The 22,819-nt window shown below is 42.8% G+C and overlaps 1 protein-coding gene across 4 annotated transcripts in view; it reads left to right on the top strand.

Moving 5' to 3' along the window:
* The window catches only part of enah (ENAH actin regulator), a 145,487-nt gene that overhangs the window by 17,850 nt on the left and 104,818 nt on the right, over positions 1-22,819 (top strand). For 3 of the 4 annotated variants that reach the window (XM_084081836.1, XM_084081835.1, XM_084081833.1), the window contains exon 1: positions 20,355-20,499. The exons of the other annotated variant lie outside the window; for it this stretch is intronic. In XM_084081836.1, coding sequence (XP_083937962.1) covers positions 20,486-20,499 — 14 coding nt within the window. In that variant the 5' untranslated portion in view covers positions 20,355-20,485. Of the gene's footprint in view, positions 1-20,354; positions 20,500-22,819 lie in introns of those variants that run through there. 4 annotated transcript variants of the gene reach the window in all.

Below are 22,819 nucleotides of genomic sequence, written 5' to 3'. Positions count from 1 at the left end.
ATCCTATCACACGAACTTTTGGCAGACCCCCTGTTGAAGACCCCTGTTCTAAAATATCCTATTCTTAATAGAATAATTTTTTTAATGTTGTTCTATTCAAGTTTCCTTAATTATTATAGGAAAGTTTGTAGTCATTCTAAATAATGGAGAGACCTTTGTGGCTAGATATTGGCTTGTATTCAGTCATGTACTTCTCTCTGTGATTCATAATTCTGAATAATCAACTATTGTCAAAATATTGCTATACCATAAAATAACTAAAATATGTATTCTTAAATTGACCTGGCTTTCGTCCCATTATTTAATGTAGCATTGCAAATGCAGTCCTTTATGCTGGCAGGTTTTCTGGACAAATTTCCAATAAAGGATTCACATTGTTCTATGCCTCGTACGCCCCTCCATTGCGGTTTTATGTTCTTCTTCAGAACAGGTCACATTGTTTGTACGGCTGTCGTCAGTGTTGAGGGCAGAGGTCAGATGTCTGACTCCAGGCAGCAGATGTCATAGGTAGTAAAACCTACAAGACTGTCACAGGGGAAAGCTGCCCTGCTGCTGCCAGCCCCATGCCCTCTGCCAGAGAGAGAGAGAGCGAGAGAATGCGTGTCTGAGAGTGCAAATCTGTGTGTGTGTGTGTGTGTGTGTGTGTGTGTGTGTGTGTGTGTACGCTTGTGGATGTGTGTGTGGGACAGTTTGTGGTTGTACGGTAGGTGTTGATGTAGGTGATAGAGAGAGTGCACTTGTGGGTGTTTGTGTGAGTGAGAGTACTGTATGCTAGTGTGTGTTACTGAGATAGAGCCTGAGGGTCTTTGTGTGTGTGTGTGTGTGTGTGTGTGTGTGTGTGTGTGTGAGGGAGAGAGTGAGCTTTGTGAGAGAGCAAGACTGCGGTTGTGGCCATTTGAGTGTGTGACCCCCCAGAGACACAGAGGCAGCCAGCTATTGAACCATGTGCCCCTTCATTTATTATCACTCTCCCTTTTCACTGTTTGGGCTACACGAGGAGTCTGTAGTTGTGTTTGTGCATGCATGTGCAAGTTGTACATGAGCCATGGGGCAGGTCTGCCCTGTCAGTGATGGTTTTGGGTGGAGGTCGGTGCTGGTGGGTGAAGGAGGGTGGTGGGTGGGTGGTTGAGGTCCTCAAACAGGTGGCTGCTGTGTTTGTCCATCTGTTCCCCACAGCACAACAGCTGCATACCTCCTTCCTCACTGCCATGCCTCCTTCCTGGCTGCCATGCCTCCTTCTTCGCTGCCATGCCTCCTCCTTCGCTGCCATGCCTCCTTCCTGGCTGCCATGCCTCCTTCTTCGCTGCCATGCCTCCTCCTTCGCTGCCATGCCTCCTACCTCGCTGCCATGCCTCCTTCCTCGCTGGCATGCCTCCTTCCTTCCTTACTGCCATCAGGTTTTTAACTTTTCTTCTCGGATCAAGGGTCACAGTCCAGAAACTCAGATGTTTATGTGCATGTTAAAAACAAGTTGCACACATAACATGTTGACATTTTGCCACTAAGCAGGGCTGGGATGTGACGTCAGACAGGACCATTTACTTTGTCAGTGCTTAAAGCTGCTGGCAAATGAAAACCCAGTTATCCCAGAAACCCGCATTAACTGCCACCATCATGTTTGGAAGCCGCTAATGTTTCAAAGCCATCTTTTTTATTTTACTTTATGAGAAACATAAAATAAACATTTAAAGTAAAGATGTGTTAAGTTGACAATTTCTAGTCATATCTGTTCATAGTTATAATAATAATAATAATAATTAGTTGTTTACTGTTGGCGGGAGGTGACAGCGCAGCTCACTTAAATTATGCTGAAAATCCTGAATCCTCCACGACTGTATAGGGCTGTAAATGTTATGCTGTAAAACCCGTAATGATTTAGTTATGGAGTTTGACCTGCCTGAACTCAATCTGCATGGAGACTGTTTGAATGCTACGAGGAGAAGGAGGTGATTCCTACCCGACTCTCTCCTCCTTGTGCTGTCATTGGACTCTGGGATGACATCTTCATTAATGGGTCATCATATTGGAAGTAATCAAAAAGAAAAATAGACGTTTGCACATCTATTTTTTTTGCAGGTGACCAGAGTTGTGTTTGACAAACACAACTCTGGTCTCTTACCGTCACATATTCTACCAGACACACAACACTTCAAACACTGTTTGTGACAATTGTCAACATAATATTATGTTTGTGCAGCATAAAACAGAGCTGTTGAACCAGCAACCATTTGTTATGCAAACAGAACCATCTGAAAACTTCCTCATAGTCAGCGAAAATGCGGTTTGTACGTGTGACAAACCTGTCTGTCCTACATCTTAACACTGTGAAAAAAACAAGACTCATCTAATCAGCTCAGGATGAAGAAAACACGTCAGCTGTTCACGTTCTCTATGTACTCTCACTCTCTCGCTCTCTCGGAGGGCAACATTTACTCTCGCTCTCCATCTTGTGTTCTTTCCCTGACTTTTTCATCTCAGATTCTCTTTGATGTGGTCTCATCATCATTTGGTTCTACTGATCTTTCAGTTGTTTTTATGTTATTCTTTCTGTCTGACTTAATCACTCATTAGGAAGGTTATGGTTCATGTAGTTATTTGGTATGAGAATTTGCTTCAACATTTCAACTGTGCCCCCCCCCCCCCCCCACTGTGATCAGATTTAAAGTGCTCACATGGCTTATTCCCCATTCACTTAACAGCCGTGTGTGTGTGTGTGTGTGTGTGTGTGTGTGTGTGTGTGTGTGTGTGTGTGTGTTTGTGTGCTGTGTAAATGTTTGCACAATGGATGATGATTACAATGCTAACAGGTGAAATTCTAAGACTACACAGAGGTTGTCTCTGCATTGTTTGACCTTTGACCTATGTCTTCGACTGATTGTTGGCCTTGTCGATTGAGGAAATTAAGCCAATTCTGCATTATTCTTACCAAGCCCCCAGAACCGAGAGGGAAAAGGGAAGCTTTAGTCTCCTGGCGGCCGACTCTGGAAGTGCAGCTGGGGCCCTATGCATGAACGAGCAAAAATCGACCAATGGGCTCAACTCACAAGCTTGCACACAGGGTTGCGCATGGAGGTGGCACTACTGCACATACTGAGACATAACTCTATGACACGGAGGAGCCCCGCAACGTCATCGTCCCCAAACGCGAAAGAAGGGGGGAAAAGAGAGTATGCGCTGGGCGAGCAACTCCACAGAATAGAAGCGACTGGCCGGGGATTCCCGATTACCACTCTAGTTCTTTTATAACTCTATGATTCTTACTCCTACTCGATAAGAGCACATCTATATCTCTTATCTCTTATCAATCTCATCTCTCCATCTCTCTCACCTCTCTAACATGGATAAACAGTGTTTATCCTTGTTTGTAATGGCACGTAAAACTTGATAATCCATGCATGACATGTTGTAAAACATAATGGCCTATTTTTCAGCGAAATACTTAATTACTAAGGGCAAGGCTGTGGTACTACTGTTGGTCTCATTGGTCAAGTTTTATAGATCGCTACGTCTGTCTCTCCCACACAGTGCCTAGACTCACACACATAGACGGAGAGAAATGGGGAGAGAGAAAGAGACGAACTGAGCATAACCCGACACCACAGCACTAGGGACTGTTTTACAGTTTGTTAGAGAAACTCTGGGAGAGACCGAGAGAGATGCGAACATCGTTCAGTTCAAGCCTGGTTAAAACCAGTTCAGTTCTGATTAGGGCTGCAGGAAAAAATCGATTCGAATTCAAAAATCGATTCTCATGTTGGACGATTCAGAATCGAGTCTCGATTTTCCCAGTATGTTTGTATAATGAAATTGTTGAGAAGTGGCATGTTCTGGGCTGGCATGCACACACATGCAATGGTGAAGTTGTAACAAGTTTACTAACATTACTAAACTAAAACTGACTACACGATAACACGTTACACTGACTTTATATCAGTGAGCACGTGTGTATGCAGTATGCACACAGGACACAGACTGAGAGTAACGGAGAGAGATGCAGGTTGACATTATTGGATTATGCCTCCTGGTGGAGATTTGTGCTCTACCGACTACCGAGCACACCTTTCTACTAGAGCCCTGTCTGGCTGATATATCGGTCATTATTTGACTTGTTTGAGGACATCGGTATCTGCAATTATCCACATTATTTTACTAAATCTGGCACAGATTGGGCTTTACTTTTTATTTAACACTTAGACACACCTAATATATCAAGTCTTTTCTGGCACCACATGAAGCGTGTGTTCATGTCTACATTCCTGTTCTTTTAAACTAGTGTTTTTCAACCTGATGATTCCAGACCTAGTGGTGGACCGCGAGACATTTCTCCAGGGTCGCAAAAGAAGAATTTTAATTGAAGATTGGTGTTTTTTGTCCACACTGAGTCACAACATCATCACACTTGATAAAATGCCAGATTTGGGTCCAGATAAAAAAATGCTTCTACAGCTTCTCCGACTGCCAATCGATAACTTCTCAATATGCAGGGCCAGAGGCTAGAAACCACGCATGGAATGCAGAGTGTCTCCTAGAGTAGAAACCAGCGTAGCTGCTATTGACTAATGTACTACACACACACACACACACACACACACACACACACACACACACACATTGAAGTTTGAGAGTGTCTGGGAGCTAAGCAATGCTGTCTGAATTTTAACACTGCCCCCATCTCTCTCTTTACCTCCCTTTTATTCAGTATAAAGCAGTATAAAGCTCACTTGCCCCAGGGGGGCATAGGGGATAGGAGTTTTGGACAGCGGGCCTAAACTGGAGCCAGAATTTTGTTTGTCAGGGCCCTATCAAAACGTTTTGCGACTCACTTTTGGGTCCCAAACCACTGGTTGAGAAACAGATTTGGGGCGGTTCTGTAAATATTTTCAGTAAGCAGAAAACGTGTGAAGTAAAATAAGATGACAAGAGCGGGGATGTTGGTTTCATTAAGACATTGTTTTTCTTGCTGATCCTGTGTGAAATGTCATGTTGTCCTTGGAAATGCCTTGTTGAGAAGCAGGCAGCTCTCAGCTACGGTTTGCTGGCAACTCATTGCCAGTGTTCATTGATTGACTTAAAAGTTACTGCATGAAATCAATATCGTCTTTTGCTAAGTAAGTGTACAATGACAATTCATCAAAGATGTACTTTTACACTCTCACTGACAGACACTAAAATTAACACTGAGGATTTGCTGTGTTCGCTAATGGACAGTGTCTCAGGAAAAGGGAAAGCAACTATTTTCACTTAAATTTTCAGGATGCAAAAATAGCAATGTTCTTTTTTCAATGTCTGTGATGGCTTATGATATCTGAGAACTCAATGCAGGCCATGTATCTCCCATGTCACATGATACACCTGACAGGTTCCATGTGCACTCAATGCCCCTAATCAACTGCTTGTTCTGATAATGAAGATTGGACACACACACACACACACACACACACACACACACACACACACACACACACACACACACACACACACACACACACACACACACAGGTTGTATTTGGTGAGCGAAATGGTGAATGGAATATAATGCATGACTGTCGGTGTATTTTTGGAATTGATCTGTAACTTATCAACTGTGTGTGTGTTGTGGTTTTAGTGTGTAGTATGTCGGTTCACAAAGCCAAGTGGCAGCTTTAATGGTGCTTTCACACCATTTTGCCTCGCTTTTGTGTCATTTGCGTTGCGTCCTTTACGTTGCCTGGTGAAACTTCACATCTTTCTTTGCACTTTCATGCCAGGAGAAACTTTTGCTTCCCATCCACTGGGAACACAACTTTACTCTTGGAACACTATTTTTTTCGTTCTGTTCAAGGTGCAACAGGATAGGCTTGCTTATCTGTGTCGCCATCATCAGTTATCATAATGGATGACACATCTCACTTTGTTTTTTCTTTTAACGCACCAGATAAGGACACATCTGCCAGGTTGTCAATTTTGTCATGTCCCTTTACCCATAATATTCTGCACCTTATGTACGTCTGCACCTGCTGCTTTTTAACCTCACCGTACTGCTGCGCCTTTATACACATCTGAATCTGCTGCTACTGTATGTTTAACCTCCTGTACACCTGCTACTGTATATGGCATGAATGCACAGATGTACATATATCTGTTCACTCTCCTTATATTCTAACATTTGATTTCTTGACCTGTTTCTGTTTCTACCCTGTTTTGTTTCCTTGCTCTTCCTTCTGTCTCTATTCTTCCCCCTCTTTCCAGAAAACTACTGATGAAAAAAGAAATCACCAGCCTCTGAAGTGACAATATAGCTGCAAAAATGCATCAGTATGCATCAGTACTGTATGTCTCAAAATGCATCAGTATGTCAAAAGGTCACCGGTTTTAATTGCACCATTCCGTTAAATCTTATTTGCTGACTCTTGTTGGAGTCAGCAAATATTTTCATTTCCACCTCCCTGCTGATGTAAACACTGCCAAACTTATGCATGAAGAGAAAGAAATAACCCTGTCTGCTGTCTTTGAACTGAGTTTTACTGCATACAATATTTGATATAAAAAATAATACACATATATATATATTTTTTACCAATAAAACGCCATTTTATCAGCTGTAATACAGACAGACAAAACATTTTCAGACGTCTTGTCTAAAGTCACGGTACACCCATGGACTTTTTAGAGTGCAGCTACGATAGGCATAACTTTCTTTATCAGTATCTATCTCTGCTGGTCTATCATTATCAATCAACCCATACTATCTGTAAAAGTGCTACATTGACACGTGTGTAGGTGTGTGAGTCTGTTTGTCTGTCTGTCTCTTTAGTACACACACACACACACACACACACACACACACACACACACACACACACACACACACACACACACACACACACACACACACACACACAGAAACGGAAAGGATCTGCCATGAAAAGTTTCTGATTGCACAGAGAGAGCTTGGTTGCGATTTATAGGATGGGCTTTTGAAAACCCTCAACCCCCCCAGCCTTTTAATGAGGACTTTTGGAGTGTGATGGACTTATTGTGTTGCTGCAAGCCACTTCTGTGGTTTTAGTGATGAGGGGGAGAGAATAAGTGGAGCATCTGTGGCTGGCAATCGGCCGTACAGTAGTTTGTGCTGCGCCGTTGGCAGTAGTCGGTTATTAACGGTGTCACCGATTTACCTGATTGAGTATGTTGAATCAGCGGTGGAGCTCATCGGGAGGGGAAAGCCCTCTGTTTGGCTCTTCAGTCTGAGCAAATCAGAACATGTGAAGAAGTCAACAGTAAGCCAACGAGGAGAACAAAGGGCTCCACAGTATCTCAAGTGCATTTGCCCCTAAAATTAGACGTAGAGGGTGGAAGAGAAAGAGAGACAGACTTGCAAGCAACACATTTATTTCATGGAACACTCATTTCTGGCGAAGGAAAGATGGACAGACTTTCTTCCTTTTATTTAGATCAGTGGTTTTCAACCCTTTTCATATCAAGGTCCATTATTTATTCGGCATTTGAGCGACGGACCACTGTTTGATGACATTTAGACTCTCAGACCCAAGACAAGAATATTTTGTTGTCATTGGATACGATTTTGTCCACAATTCCATGCTGTATTGATGTTGGTACCATAGGAGAGATGACAGGCAAACGTTTATCAAAATAACAATTATTTAATTAAAGTAATGCAGATGTTTAACAATCATTTAACTCTTGAGAGCGCAAAATGAAACCAAATGGACCCGTAACCTTGTGTATACACGCTAAATTTGGTGGAAAAAAGGGGTATAAGGTTGTTCATTCACGTGTTCAAACAGGATGGTATGGAGTTATCTCCTCTCGCGCAGGCGCAGAACAGCACCATCAGCTGACCGTCTGCTGTAGTCTGTGTGGTGTGTTTGGATTGGAGCAACGTTTAAACAGGAGGCGTCACCCGATCAGATCAGCCGACGTGGTCCCTGTTACTCAGGAGGACAAGATAGCTTGGTCTGAGGAGGCCTTTTAGGGATCCTTGTGTGAGCTGATGAGGAAAGTTAATTACGGCCATTTTCCAGTGCGGTGAACTTAGAACTCATGTGTCTCATTACTATGGAGTACAAGGACACACACACACACACACGCACACACACACACACACGCACACACGCACACACACACACACAATGTTGTGATTATTTTACTCAGAGGACCACTATGTGAATACGTCTTATTAAGTAATGCTTTCAAGTGCTTTCCTCTGGTTTTCTTGTCTCATGTTGCGGTGAGATTCTGCTTTTCCTGAATCCAAATAAAGTCAGTCAATTAATCAATCAATCAATTTGGGTCTCAAAAAGTGGAGAGGGGGCCACACAGTAGAATCCTCAGTGCTGTACAGCATCTCTGAGACTGTCCAAAATGGAGGTTACGGGTTCATTTGGTTCCAATTGTACACCCAGAGTTAGATTAATTAACACTGAGGATTTGACTGTGTTGCATCACTTCATCATCATCAGTGAATGAAGCACCTTATTGTCTGGTTTCCTCCTATTCCCTGCTGTCCCACAACAGCAACAATACACTAAAAGCAAAGCTTTCTGGGCCTGACCTTTAATCTGTAAGTGTAAATCTTTTAATATCATGCTCTCTACGACCTGCTCAGGCCGAGACACACACACGTGCGCACACACACACACACACACACACACACACACACACACACACACACACACACACACACACACACACACACACACACACACACACACACACACACACACACACACACACACACACACACACACACACACACAATCCCTAATTCACCTCTGCATTCTATTTTATTGTGTTATATTCTCTGTTCTACACTGTGCTGTTTGATATATAGGATACGTAGGGTAGTATCATCTGTTCTTCTCTATATTCTAAAACTCCAAAAATGTATTTCAGTTGATTGTTTCTCCCCTTCAGTAATACCAATTGGTATTGTATTTTATATCGTTGGAAAGACTCATTAGTCACCTTTACAACGAGGTACAACTTGTAAGGATCGTGTATTCGTGGAATGAGCAACACAGTGTGGGTAGCGCGGCAGCGCCCCCCCCCAACATTTGCCAAAATTCCCTGCAACATTCTTCTGTTGGTAGGTTCTGTTTTGAGCTTTAAGTGCTAGGAAGGCACCTGAGCATGGGTCCTGCAACTTTGTTGAGTTTGTGTGTGCTCTAAACATCAACATGCCACGTCTGTCCCTTCAGGATAAGGCCCATGCAATAGGGCAAAGTGGGATTTTATTGAATTTTTTGGGGGGCGCTACCCACACAGTTAGCTGTGTTGCTCATTCCACAAATGCACGATCCTTACACGCTGAGCCCAAACTCAACTTTATTTCAACTTCATTGTCACATCACAGGTTTACAGATGTAAAAATGTGGGTGAGATTCTTCTTTGTACAAGCTCCCATCGTTTGTCCTATTTCATACTTGGTGTAGAGCGATGACGCACAAAAATATTTAAAATAGTCAATCTGCATGCTCACAATGCGTCGTTGGCTGGCAGGTGTAATCGGTTATCCATTAAAAAAGAAATACATTTGTGACAAATCTTTGAATCCAACATTTTTAACTCAAATCTTTGCTTCTGGCGGTCCCTGGAACAATCTTTTGAGATGCAGGTCCGTGGCCAAATACATATCATTTTGGAGGTCCTTGACATGAAAAGGTTTGAGAAACACTGAATTAGCAACATACGTTTTTCAGAAAAGTGTTAGGATTTAGAAGACATTTGTAGAATCGGCCTCAGGTCTTAATCGGTTAAATCAATTAGTTGGATGAACTATTGCACCCCATACAGAGTTGTTAATATAACACTGAGCATCAGGCGTCCGCTGTAACAAGAGTCTCCAGTTTTGGGTTTGCATTTCACAACATGATGCATCTCCTGACGTGGTGTGTTTTCACCCATGAATGTTGTTTTGTTTGTCATTCTTCCACCAGGCTGCTCTTCTCAACCCTTGTGGGCAAAACCCACTCAAAGAGCAACTCTACCACCAAAACGTCCGCAGAAACCTTAGAAGAGGCTGCGCAGCTTCGGATATAACAACACGCTTGCTCGCCTCGCACGCACACACACATCCAGGAAGTCGTTCAGTGAGCCTCCTAAATGAAATGAAACCCCAACACACTCACAAACAGACCCCCCTCTGTGAGTGGAATTCCACAGGCTCAGCACAACACCGAGTTAGAGACCAGCCAAGTAGAAACAGCCTCAACTAAAAACAAAGGAGAGAGAGAAAAAGTCTGCACTAACAAAGAGTTCTCTGGGAACGTATTCTAATGTATTTTTCTTTATAAGATTCTTTTGGGAGATTTGTTTTTTTAAAAGGTGTCTGCACGTGTGTCCACACGTGTTTGCACACACATGGCTTTGTCTTAATTCTCAGAGTCTGTGGTGAACCTAAATGATGAATGTCCTCTTTTAGTGACTTTTCTTGGAAATGGCTGTAGGTATTCAAATGTAGGATACGGTATAAAGGAACTGTGGATTCTGTCTGTCTTTCTGCACCCGGATTTAAAAGGCCATCCTTTGGTCCATGTGCTTGGGTTATTTACTGCACATACACAGTAAACTGTTAATTTAACTGCGAGAGTGTACAAATTTGTTACATTTGTCCTCTCTGAGTTACACAGGGATAAATGAACACTGAGGAATTTAATGTGGCCCCTTTTCCACCAAAAGAACCTTAGTTCTAGAACCAGTGCCGTTCAAGATTCTTGGAACCTTGGTGCTTTCTAGCGAACCGGCCGCGAACCGGCTTGTATTTCCACCAGATTTAACTGGAGCTATTGTGCTCCGGTTCAGTTGGTTGCACTAATGTACCTAAACAAATATTGAAAAGAAGAAGGATTGTGTGTGGCTTTCCTACCGGATCGCTATAACTTGGCAATGCATGTGCGGATCTCTTTAAATAACTCCTAAAACCCTGCAATACCAGATGGCTCTGTGGCGTTTAACGTCCAATCCCAGTGCCTCGGTAGCGCTGCGGCATCGAATTCCTCTCCCGGCGCTGTTTTTTAATCTAAAATGCGTCGCAAATGATTTTGTGAGGTTTAGGCATAGCTTTTGTTGCCCCCAGCGAGGCAGACCACTCTGCCCACTTGGTGAGAACAGACCACAGCCCCTAATATTAAGTTAGGAAGTAGTTAGGAAAACAACATGTGACAGCTCCCTGTTTACACATCTGGATTCAATTTTTACGTACATTTAAGTCTTTGTTTTGGTTGGATCGTTTCATTTGTGTTTTTTCATGCTTATAAAGCTACTTGGGTTTAAGATGGCTGATCGTCTAGATTACTTGCGAGTTTTCGTGTCCGTCTTCCAACCTTCTGATTAATGACACACCCACGTATGTCGTCACTGCTCACATAGGCTGCCCTAGCTTGTCTGATTACTTGTCTAGAGGTGCGGGTTTAAAATCAGCGGAGAAAGAATGCGCTTGATCCCATTGGTTCACCGATCTGTCTGTCACACCCCGCCCGGTCTACACAACATTTGGAGCGACGCCCACTGCACTCTGGTTGGTTGGGGAAATGAAACTCTTCCTATGCCTGGAACACTGACTCGCTGGTCCAGGCTTTTATTTTTTAGCAAAACTAAAAAATAAAAGCCTGGAGATCGAGGCTACTGCTCACAAGATGAACCACCGATTTTGTGGTTCCTGTTCCGAACAAACTTTTAGGGCTAGGATGGAACCAACACATTTTCAGTCGAAACACTCAAAATTAGGCGGGAAGAAAGAACCTAACCTGGTCAACCCCGATCGAGAAGGGGCCTGAGTGTAGTGTGGCATGTTCGTCTGATCACAGGTTTGATTCCCACAACAGCCAGTAATCTATTGTGTTGTCGTATTGTAGCAGTGAACCTCCCCTGACCTTCACACTGCATTGTAAGTCACTCCTGACAGCAATATGCAAGTATTGTAAGTTTAATAAGCAAATCAATACTTGAGGCCTCACAATATGAGCAGAAGCTGTTTCATTTCCTTTAGATAATTTACGTTGAAATATTTTAATCAGAGAGAGGGAGAGATTTTCCATCATTCCCACCAAACCTCAGACAATTGGACATTAGAAACCATAAGAGTTTAATCCTCGTTGTGGACAGGAAATTCTTCCATGCAACGTCTTCCTGTCTCATATTCCTCTGCGTCCACATTTCAACCACTGTACATTTTGATAAATGGCGCTTTTAGAGGTTATTGTAGCAACGGAGCGTTGCTACCAAACACAGCTAAGATTTGCTCTAGCACTGCAAGCAAAGTCAGCACTGCCACTTCTCTGTGATTTATATTATCAATATTCAATACACACACAGACAGACAGACAGACAGACAGACAGACAGACAGTATATGCAATGTGGCCCTCTGGAATGAGTGTGGAAATATAGTGGCCCTCTCCAGAGCGCATTTGTGCGCTCTGCTCTTTTACAGTGTGTTTTTTGTGCATATGCGTGCACACGGACGTGTAGATGTTGTGTGCACGTGAGTGTGTGTGGCAGGAGAAATAATGGAGATATGCTGTTAGGATGTACCTGTAGAATTACATCAGTACAACTGATTCTGTCCCTGTGTGTGTAATTCTGTGTATATATACCCTCAGCAGTACTGACTGACATTTGTTGATTGAACGATCAGTGATTTTTTTTCCGTGCCTATATGAGTAAGCTTAGCATGTTCGTCAAGTCAAATGAAAGCAAGCATTTGTGACTTCCAGTTGGCCTTAAAAATTACAACATTTGTCAAGTTTTTGGAAAGTAAGTGTTTTACTGTTAGACTGCTTAGTTTTCACTGTTATCTACATTTAAAATATCAAGTGTGAACTCAATAGTAATTCCAAAATAAGAGTGATTCAGTGATATTGACTTGTAATACGTATGTAACGGTTCAGCCCACGGTTAATACTTATGTCAGTTTTTGGGTCACAGCAAGGCCGTTCAGTAATTTAAAAACAAACAATACAATTTATTTTCTTTATTGTTAGTTTCCAATTCACATGCAGGTCAATCCCTCCCACCCCCCAAAGTTCCTGCTCCGAAAGAGCCACAACCCTCCCGGTATAAAGACAATGACACATTTGCAATGAAAGTTGAAAGAAAATGTAAAACGAGGATAAAAACAAGTCAAAGAAGTTAAGTATACAGAGTAGAATATGTATCATTAAATTAAATTAAAAATAAAAGTACACAAAAAATTATAATAATGCAAAAACAAATACAGTGGGAAAAGTATTATGGGTCATTAATGTCAGCAGCGTTCATCCTCTATATATGTTAACCCATTTTGGGCGGGAACCCCTTTTTGTAACTATACCTTTCAGGACGGGAACCCCTTTTGCGGTTCTTGTTACTATGTATTGTACAGTATATAGCAACATACATTTTTTGTAATTTTTTAATACATATTTGAAGTTTTTCAGAAAACTTAGGTCAGGATTTAGAAGGCGTTTTTAGAATCGGCCTCAGGTCTAAATGGGTTAAAAAATCACACCCTGTGTGAAGGAAGCGGTGCCTTTGGGGCGGGCCTTAACTCATTTCAGTTCGTCCCTATTGGTGGTCTGAGTCCACTTACCAAATTTGTACTTGGTAGCATGCTGCAAACTGGAATGATGGCTGTTTAAAGCCCAGCCAATGGGCGGACAGAGGGGGCGGGGCTTAAGTAATGACAGTTAGTCCCTATTGCTGGCTTTAGTCCATGTACAAAATTTGTACTCCATAGCATGCTGCGAACTTGAGTTATGGCTGTTTGAAGGCCAGCCAATGGGAAGACAGAGGGGGCGGGGCTTCAGCAATTCATGCTGGTCCCTATTGGTGGTCTAAGTCCACATACCAAATGTGGACTTGGTGGCTTGCTGCAAACTGAAGTTATAGCTGTTTGCTTCTTTGCCGTGCTCATCCCGTGCTCAAACAAACGGCCCGTGCTCAAACAAACGGACACGCAGACAGAGTCAAACGTAGAGCGGTTGGCACCGCTAAAAATGATTGGCAGATGGTGTAAAATTTCAGAGCACACCCCCTTGTGGAGTAACAGATTTTCTCCAAAGTCAGTGTATAATATCATTAACCCATGATTTGAAAGTTATTTCCATTTAAAAACAACACAATTTTAAAATAATTCTGAATGCCACGGGTAGCCAGTGCAGTGAGGCACTCGCGATACGATAGGGTGAAAGAGAGAGAGAGAGAGTCCCGGTGACAGAGAAAAGGCGACAGGGTGACAAAGGGTAAGAGAGAAGAGAGGAGGAGTGAATGAATGAAGGAGAGGGAGTGAGAATGAGACAGAGAGGGGGCATGGGGGAAACCGGAGTGATGGATGGATGAATGGAGAGAGAGTATGAGACCGAGAGGAAGGGACCGAGAGAGAGAGTTGGACACAGCGGTGTGATACATTAGCTCTTTCTATGTGTTTGAAAAAGGAAGGCTGTTCCCTGCCAACGTTTGTTCTCCTTTCCAAGTCAGCAACACTTTCTCTCTCTCTCTCTCTCTCCTGCTCTGTTTGCCTTCCCCCTCCCCACCCTGGACACCGTCACTCCCTCTTTCTCCCCCTCTCCCTGTCCTAATATCTCTTCCCTAATCAATTCAACACAAAAATAATAACATTGTAAACAGAGCTGTGTTACATTGCAACTTAGAGGGAAGACTATCTTACGAAACTATAAAAGTTGTGCATTTTCTGTCAGAAATAGTTATACATCCATATAGGAGAGGGTAGTCTTTCCTAATCCCTCACTCTTTCTCTCACTCACTCACTCACTCACTCACTCACTCACTCACTCACTCACTCACTCACTCACTCACTCACACTCTTGTCTCCTCTCACTGACATGACCGCTTTCTCTCTTTTGCACTTTCTCTTTCCTGGTTTATCCCCTTCTACTCTGACCTCTCGTTCCCTTTTGGCCTCCATTTCTCTCTCGCTCTCTCTCTGTGGATGTATGTACAATCCTCCTGCAGCTCCATGGTGACACGGTGTCTCTTGTCTTGAGGAGAGGGGGTGAACACAGAAATAGTCTGTAAGAAATGATTTTAACAAGTTCAACTCAAGAGCTTAATGACCTCTCAAAACAAAAAAAGGAACATACACAGGACATACACAGCACACGCATAGTGTACATGTGTGCCCACTAATTGGGCATATGGTGACTTTCTTGCAAATCTGATCTAACATAACATGTCAACCGGGGGATTAATTTCAATATGACTACTATATTACCCCTTCATCCTCCCCTAAACATAAACCATTCATCTACACGCATGCACGCACACATGCACACGCACACACAGTATTATGTCCATCTTAATGTTGTGCTATATCAAATAATTTTGCTTTACTATTGATAGTGAGTGAAAGACAGAGGGTATGACCTGCAGCAAAGGGTATCAGGTCGTATTCGAACCCGTGTTGTCTGTGGGAAGAACTATAGCCTCATGTAGGCCTATCCTCTAGTTTACAGATTAAAATGTGTGTGATAAATTATTTAACGAGTAACATCAGCCTCAATTCAGAATCAATTCACTGTTGCTACATTTACAGGAAATGGGGAAGACATTAGCAGTTTGCCTTGAGAATAGGTGATTAACCTCTGCAGGCCCGCTTGCCATGAGGTCATGATGTCAAATTGCAAATGGATATTGCCCGTTTTTTAAAACGGACACTGTAAGCTCTGAATAGCTGCAGACATGGACGCGTAGGCTCTCATTAGGCTCTCATTTCAGCTCCAATAACCTTCTGTACTAAACAGATGAAGGTCCTCTGATCAACTTGTTGACCTGCAATCGATAAAGTGTGTTAATTCCAGGTGGGTCCCGCATTTTGTTGTAATGAGGCCCATTTTTTCCCGTCGGAATAGATTCAGGTATACAAGATATCACCACTTTGGCCCATTATAGCCCGAGCGTGGATGTTTTTTAAGCAAGTAGAGAAAGAGAGCACTCAACTCTCATTTCAAACTCACATTTGCCATTCTCTCTTCTTTCCATTAGCTGTAAATCAAACCTGACATCTTTCAAATGTGAATGTCAGGATGTTGGCTCCAAGCCAATTTAAGGAATATGTTGAGAAAGTCAGCGAGTAGAGTAGGCGAGGGAAGATGACTGAGATGGTGAGTGAGTTTGACAAAATTTGGCTGTATTAATGCCAACCCTTTAGACTTTCAATTAAAAGCCTAATTGGGTTGGAAATGAGCAGAAGCCATTAGCTCTATGTACCACAGATCAGCTCCATGTTTTACTGACAGGCCCCTACTTTTTTCCATCAGCAAATCTCTTTGCAGAAAATAGTCGATCAACAATCTCACAACGCTTGTGCTTGTAGATCTGCTATTTTTGGAGAAATTTTCACTGAATGTTCGCCTATTCTGACATGCCCAGAATAGGTACGCTAGGATTCAAGTGGTTAAGCTACACCATGTGGCCAATGGCTGTATTGACCCAAACAAATGATCAAACACAACCGAAATTGAAGGGATTTACTTAATTACTTGGATTGAGGGGATTAGTTGTAGTGGTCACCGTGACTGAGGGTGTGTACGCACACTTTTGTGGCTTTTAGATATTTATTTTTGGCACTTTTATGCTTTAGTTTAGATAGTTCAGTGTAGAGAGACAGGAAATCATGGGCAGAGAGAGATGTGAGACCAGGCGGGGGTCGGATTTGAACCCGGTCTGGTCCTTGCGCTAAAAAGAAGCTATGTTCTGTGCACTAACTGCCACCAGGTACCCCCCTAAGTATGTGTCTTAAGAAATTTACAAGGTGTTAATTTCCTTTATTATAATTTACTAGTTGGCAAAAACGAGGTGTTGCACTGAGATTTCTGTACAGCTATCCTGCATGGCTGGCTTTCCTTCCACTTGTGTACACTTTGACTACATTTATCTTCATACCTGTTATTGTCTCCGCCAGGCCGAAAGGCATGGCGAGAGAGTATGTTTTACCCTCCGTCCGTCCGTGTGTGTGTGTGTCCGTCCTTCTGTCTGTTAACAGCTAATCTCCACCACCGTTGGCCCGGTCGCTGTGAAACTGCACACACACACTCCCTCGATGCCACAGCAGAACCTCTGCCCCAAATTTTTCACATGGGCCTGTTATAGCGCCACCAGGAGGTCGATTTGTGCAAAACATTTTTTTCGACATTACTCCTACAGATTTTATCCAAACGTCATGCAAATCGGTACAAAGTATCTCTATAGTCATGTGATCAACCCGGATCTGTCCGATTTCCCATATTTCATCCTCATTGGCTAAGGTTCGCTTCCAAGATTTGCAGGATTGCTCCGTTTTGAACAAAATGCCTGAAATCATGAAAGCTTGTGATTTCCGTGAAATTTCACAAACACATTCCCACTAGGCCAAGGAAGAAACGCCACCCTTTTTCACATTGGCCTGTTATAGCGCCACCAGCAGGTCTAATTTAGCAAAACAATTTTTTGGAACAAAATGCTTCAAATCATGAATGCAGTGTCCGATTGACCTAAGAATAAATGGCACCCTTTTCACATTGGCCTATTATAGCACCACCAGGAGGCCACAATAACGTACAGTACCTGACCTGGCGGAGACCTGTGCTCCGAGGAGCACTTTTTCTAGTTAGCCCATCCAACACGCAAATCCTGGGGAAGTCAAAGTGCAAAGTTACTGGTACATTATTCCTAATCCATTTGCGTTTCTACCTGTGTTGACTCCTTTTTATTATAATTTTTATACTCCCAGTTGTATCTCTGTCTTTTTCTGTATCTGTCCTGTGTTTCATAACTGCAGTTCTGCCATAACAACTGAATTTCCCCTGCTGGATCAGTAATGGGCTATCTATCTACTTGTGCTATATCAAATGTTAAAGTGGGATTTTCTTCTCCCATGGGAATCTCTTTTGCTGGGCCTTTGATGGCCAACAGAAGTATGTAACCTCCCCTTGTTTTATAATCATTTTCGCCCTTTATTTCAGATAGGTCATTGAGAGACAGGAAACGCAAGAGCAGAGAGAGAGAGAGACATGTGAGACAAGACGGGGGTCAGATTTGAACCAGGGTCCTCACGCTTACTGGCTGAGGCATTCCAACCTGCCCTGGCTACACGACCAGTCCAGGCGTCTGTGGGCAAAGCAATACAGGCTATTTAGGTGCCGATATAGTATTCAGTCACATCAGTGAACATGAGCGATGGGTCCTTGTTTGTCCGGAAATACGGATACTGGATACGATTTGACCTTTAACCTCTTGCTGTTACGTTCTACATGAGCACTCCTGGCCGACATATCCTATTAGGGTCACGGCCACATGTGACAGAGTTATGTCATCGATACAGTAACTCGTTGTGTTGGTTGAAGATGCAGCAAACCATTGTAAGCCAAAAGGCCGGTCGATATGTTTGTGTGTCTACTTCACGTATGCAAGAGTTGATATTTTACTAAGTCGCTAATGTGCTTTTCTTTTTAATTGTGCCTTGAATTGTAATTTTTGGGGAGAATTACATAAGGGGATCCCACACAAGGCCACGGTATCTAATTTAGAAGGCTATGCTGGGAATCCTTTTATTTAATGTGATTTTTAAATTTCACACACACACACACACACACACACACACACACACACACACACACACACACACACACACACACACACACACACACACAGAGTTATGGGGGACCTTGAAGTTTGAGAACCACTGATTTATTGCAATTAAACGAGCAGCACCCCAACAATAATAGCAACACATGACTGAACTGTGGCTCGCCGCCATGCCATCCCCACCATCTCTACTTCTGCCCCAACAGAGCGTTCATTTAATGATCGGGAGTAGATGTGTTATTGATCGGAACTTTCGGAAGCACCTTGGGGTGTCGTGCCAAAATCAATTCATCCCAGTTGCCTCCCGCCACGGTCCTTGGGATGTGTTTATCATCTTTCCATGGCGATGGCTGAGAGCTTAACATTTCCATCCATGCGTTTTCCATTGATCTGGTTGGCTTCAAATCAATCACGCCATGCAGACCTTCATACAGTCTCACAGAGGATGAAGCGAGCTTGATGTACTGCCCTTCTAAATGGAGTCCTGTGACAGAGCCCCCCAGTGGCAGCTTGATTGAACACTTCTACCATTAGGTTTCATTCAAACGAAACAATGGAGGCCTGTGCTGTACAAAAGGGCACGTCGCCATGTTGGAGGAAGTCACAACAGAAGGAGTGATTGTAATTGTATCACCTCTCTTGATCTCTGTGTGACAGAACAAGGAAAGTGCCTGGTTTTCTGTGCAGCGGGGCGGGTGCTCACAATGCAGTGTAGATGAGAAAAATGGTTTAGGTAGGTATCAAGATACTGTATCAAATTCCTTCTGCTTTTGTCAGTCGAGCATTGTGTCCCATATAAGGTAAGGCAAGGGCAAGTTTTATTGTAATGCACAAAGCCAATTCAGAGTGCTTTAACATAAGCCATAAAAGGGCATTTGATAAGAAATAAAGAATTCAAAAATACAAGCCAGTGGCCACCACAGGTAACCACTGGAACAGTATGTACAGTACTCATCTTATGTTATCAATATGATATGGCACCCATCTTAAGTTAAGTGTGTTGTGACTCTGATAGGCGATGATACACCATGCAAGAAGTGTCTTCACTGTCCATTCACATAGAGCAGTTTTATAAGTATGTACTTCCTACAATAAACGACCTACTAGTGAACTGTCTTGTCATGGCTAAATGTGAGTCTATTGCTCAGCGGATCAGCATTTCCGTATTTCCCTGTGCTAAGCATAGGATAGGAATGGAATCTGTGCGTGTGTGCGCGCTCGTGTCAGCAAGTATCCTTGTGTAAAATTAGGTAACATGGGGCAGTATGGGTCAACTAGCCTTCATTGTAGAACCTTAACCTTGTCCCTAATGTATTTAAGTGTGTCATGGGAAATGAACCTCTTTCATGCTCATGTAAAGAAAATGACGACCACAAATGAGTTTCAGTGATTCAGTGATCCATTTCCATTATCAACATCTGTATTTTGACTGAAAAATGATATTGCCCCAGTGCTCCATATAACCTCGGTTGATGATGGTTCTAGGTCAGCGTGTCTATTTTTGCATAGGGGGGCCTTTTGGGTTGGGGCATTCTTCAGGCCGGCTTACCCCCCCCCCCCACCCCCCACGACCTCGCCACAGCCCCATTCACCCACCGTAGTTCTTCTACTTTTAGCCCTGGCTCCAGTGTGGTGCTGGGATGGGGGGGAGGGGGGATCTTCCTGCAGGCCTTGTGGGTATGTGCCACCCCCCCCCCCCCCTCCACTGCCACCGCCTGTCCCTAAACGAACGCTTCTGCTTCACTTTGCCATGCAAGTCAGCCATTCGTCCATTACTTAACTGTAGTCAGACAGACTGCGCCGCATTGGCAGCTAATCGGTTGCTCTGTGGGGAAAGTGGACAGAAATTAGAAACCTTCTAGAAGAAGAGACAGACCTTTTTGTTTCAGGTAGAGGTTGCTGGATTCCCACGCTACCGACGCCAAGATGACTCGTGACTCGTAAGTTTCTGGGTCGGAACCGATTGGTGATTTTGGGTGTTTCGGCGAAAGCCAGGTCTGTGGGACCTGCTGTACAATACGTGGATGTGAGGAGCTCAGTAGCTACTATTGTCAAATGAGAAGGGACTCAGTTGACTGTATTTAACATAAGTTATCGAGTGTTAATATTTTTAGGTTTTAATATTAACCACAGGGCTTCTGAAGGGGGGTTGGAAACCAGCATGGGACCAAGGCTTTTAGAGTATGCCTGACGTCTGTCTGAAATGCCTGAATATCTGTCTACTTGTGTGACTGTTGGTACATCTGCCTTTTTGTGGTTTGTCCTCTCAGAAAGGAAAATCAGCTTTAGCTTTTAATCCCTTCCACCCATTCAGTCAGTTCATTATTAGAAGCCCTTGTGTAAAAGTGGCTCTCACTGTGGTGATGCTTTTTTTTCTTTCTGTATTCATAGAGCTGTGATGGCCATTAAGCTCTTCAGAGTCCAGGGAGTTATTTTATTTATTTCGGTTGGGGGATAGGATTTCTCCTGCCCGTGAAGTGACACGGCACTTTTCTCCCCCATTGCCTCCAGATCCGGGCTTCTAGCCTAGTTATTGATGGCTTTGCTGCACACAGTTACAGTAGACACATAAAAAAGCTGACTCATTCCCTTGGGTTATGGCAAAAGTTTGCATTGTTTATGTGGAGGTTGCGTCGGGGCTAGGGGGGAGTGTTTGTGTGTGAGAGATAGCAGTTTTATCAGCATTGTCAAGCTGTGTAGGGTAGTGGGGTAATAGGGTAAAGGTTTATGCTGGATGTTTCTTATTGAATTAATATTATGTAAACTGACTTTTTCACGCCATGTCTGTGTACATTTGTTATTGATACTGTGTATAATGTAAATGTAAATTCTTAAATGATATTTCAACTTTTTTGTTATAATTGCATGTTTCCTTGTTTTAAATAGTGTGTCCAAGTTAAGAGTTGTCTTGTGTGCTAGTTAGTCTTAACACTTCTTAACATATCTGGTGCTTCCTTTCAACACATTTGTTTATAGCAACATGTGTTGAGTCAACATGCGTCAACTGTTCCAACTGAATGATTTATTGTTCCAAAACAGAGACACTGGTGTATTGGAAGTGACTCATCGTTTTTAATAAAACATTCAGACAAATGGAATCATTCATAATGTGTTGGAGTTGGCTTGTGGGATCAAAATCCGTGGAGTGGCGGGGGGGGGGGGGGGGGGGTTGGGGTTCCACGATTTGTCTAATTCTTGTTGGAACATTTTCAAATTAATTGAACGTTAATTGCGGTGTGCGTGTTATCTAGGTCTTTGATTCTCTGTTTGATGTCTCCTCCCATTGTCTGTTTCAGTGAAGACCTTGCGTCTGTCTGTCTGTCTACTTTGTCTGTCTGTCTGCACACTGGACAAGTTTGCCCAGCAACAATGACATCATTGTCCATAGTGGAAGTGGTGAGGGACCAGTGACAACAACACAAAGATATTCTCTTGTCCCAGCGAGAGAGAGAGAGATTCTAGCACTCGTCATGTTGTCTGTGTGATAAATGGCCTTGCATGGAGAGGTGACTCAGCTTAGCAGACTGTAGTTGAGATTTTGAACAATGGGATCACATGGACACGAAGTGACAATTGATCAACTTGAATTCCTCTTAAATACACAATACTGTTGTTTATTTGTTTGGTAAGAATATAATGTGTATTCTTATGGATGGGGAATTATACAGCCGTTTAAGAAGTAGGGTGAGTGTCCTTGTAGAAATCTGCCTTGATTTCTGAAACAATATAACGATAACAAGATGTCAGAACTACTTCCTTTTGTTTTGCTCATATACAGTTATATACACTTTCACACTTCATCTTTATCTTTCCCTTGGGATCTCCCATGTGTCACCTCATCTGTCCCTAAGAAGTCCAAAGTGACTTCATATCAGTCAGAGATACAAACAGTGGCATTTATTTTAAAGGCTACGGCTTTACATTATTGTGTACTCATTTGTTTCAATGCATCAATAAAAGCATTGAAATGTAAAGTAAGACTTGAACATTGAACTTTATTTGAACATTTTAAGTGTTCCTTGGCACAGTCTGTAGTCTATTATCCTTTATTCACTGGTATAATCTAAGCCTTAACAAAATTGTGTTACAGACTGTACTGTCTACATGTAGACAATGTAGAAAGACGTATTTAAGTCCTCTTATTCCATTTTATAAAGGAGTATTTCCATATTTATTCAATGGGAGAAAGAAGAGAGACCATCAGAGATGTGGGAAGATAATATGTCAATGTGAGCCCAGTGTGATGTGATAAGGTTTATA

This window comes from Gymnoscopelus microlampas, assembly GCF_963454915.1.
Source record: "Gymnoscopelus microlampas genome assembly, chromosome: 16".
NCBI classification, from domain to species: domain Eukaryota; kingdom Metazoa; phylum Chordata; class Actinopteri; order Myctophiformes; family Myctophidae; genus Gymnoscopelus; species Gymnoscopelus microlampas.
This window is presented reverse-complemented; position numbering and strand designations above follow the sequence as displayed.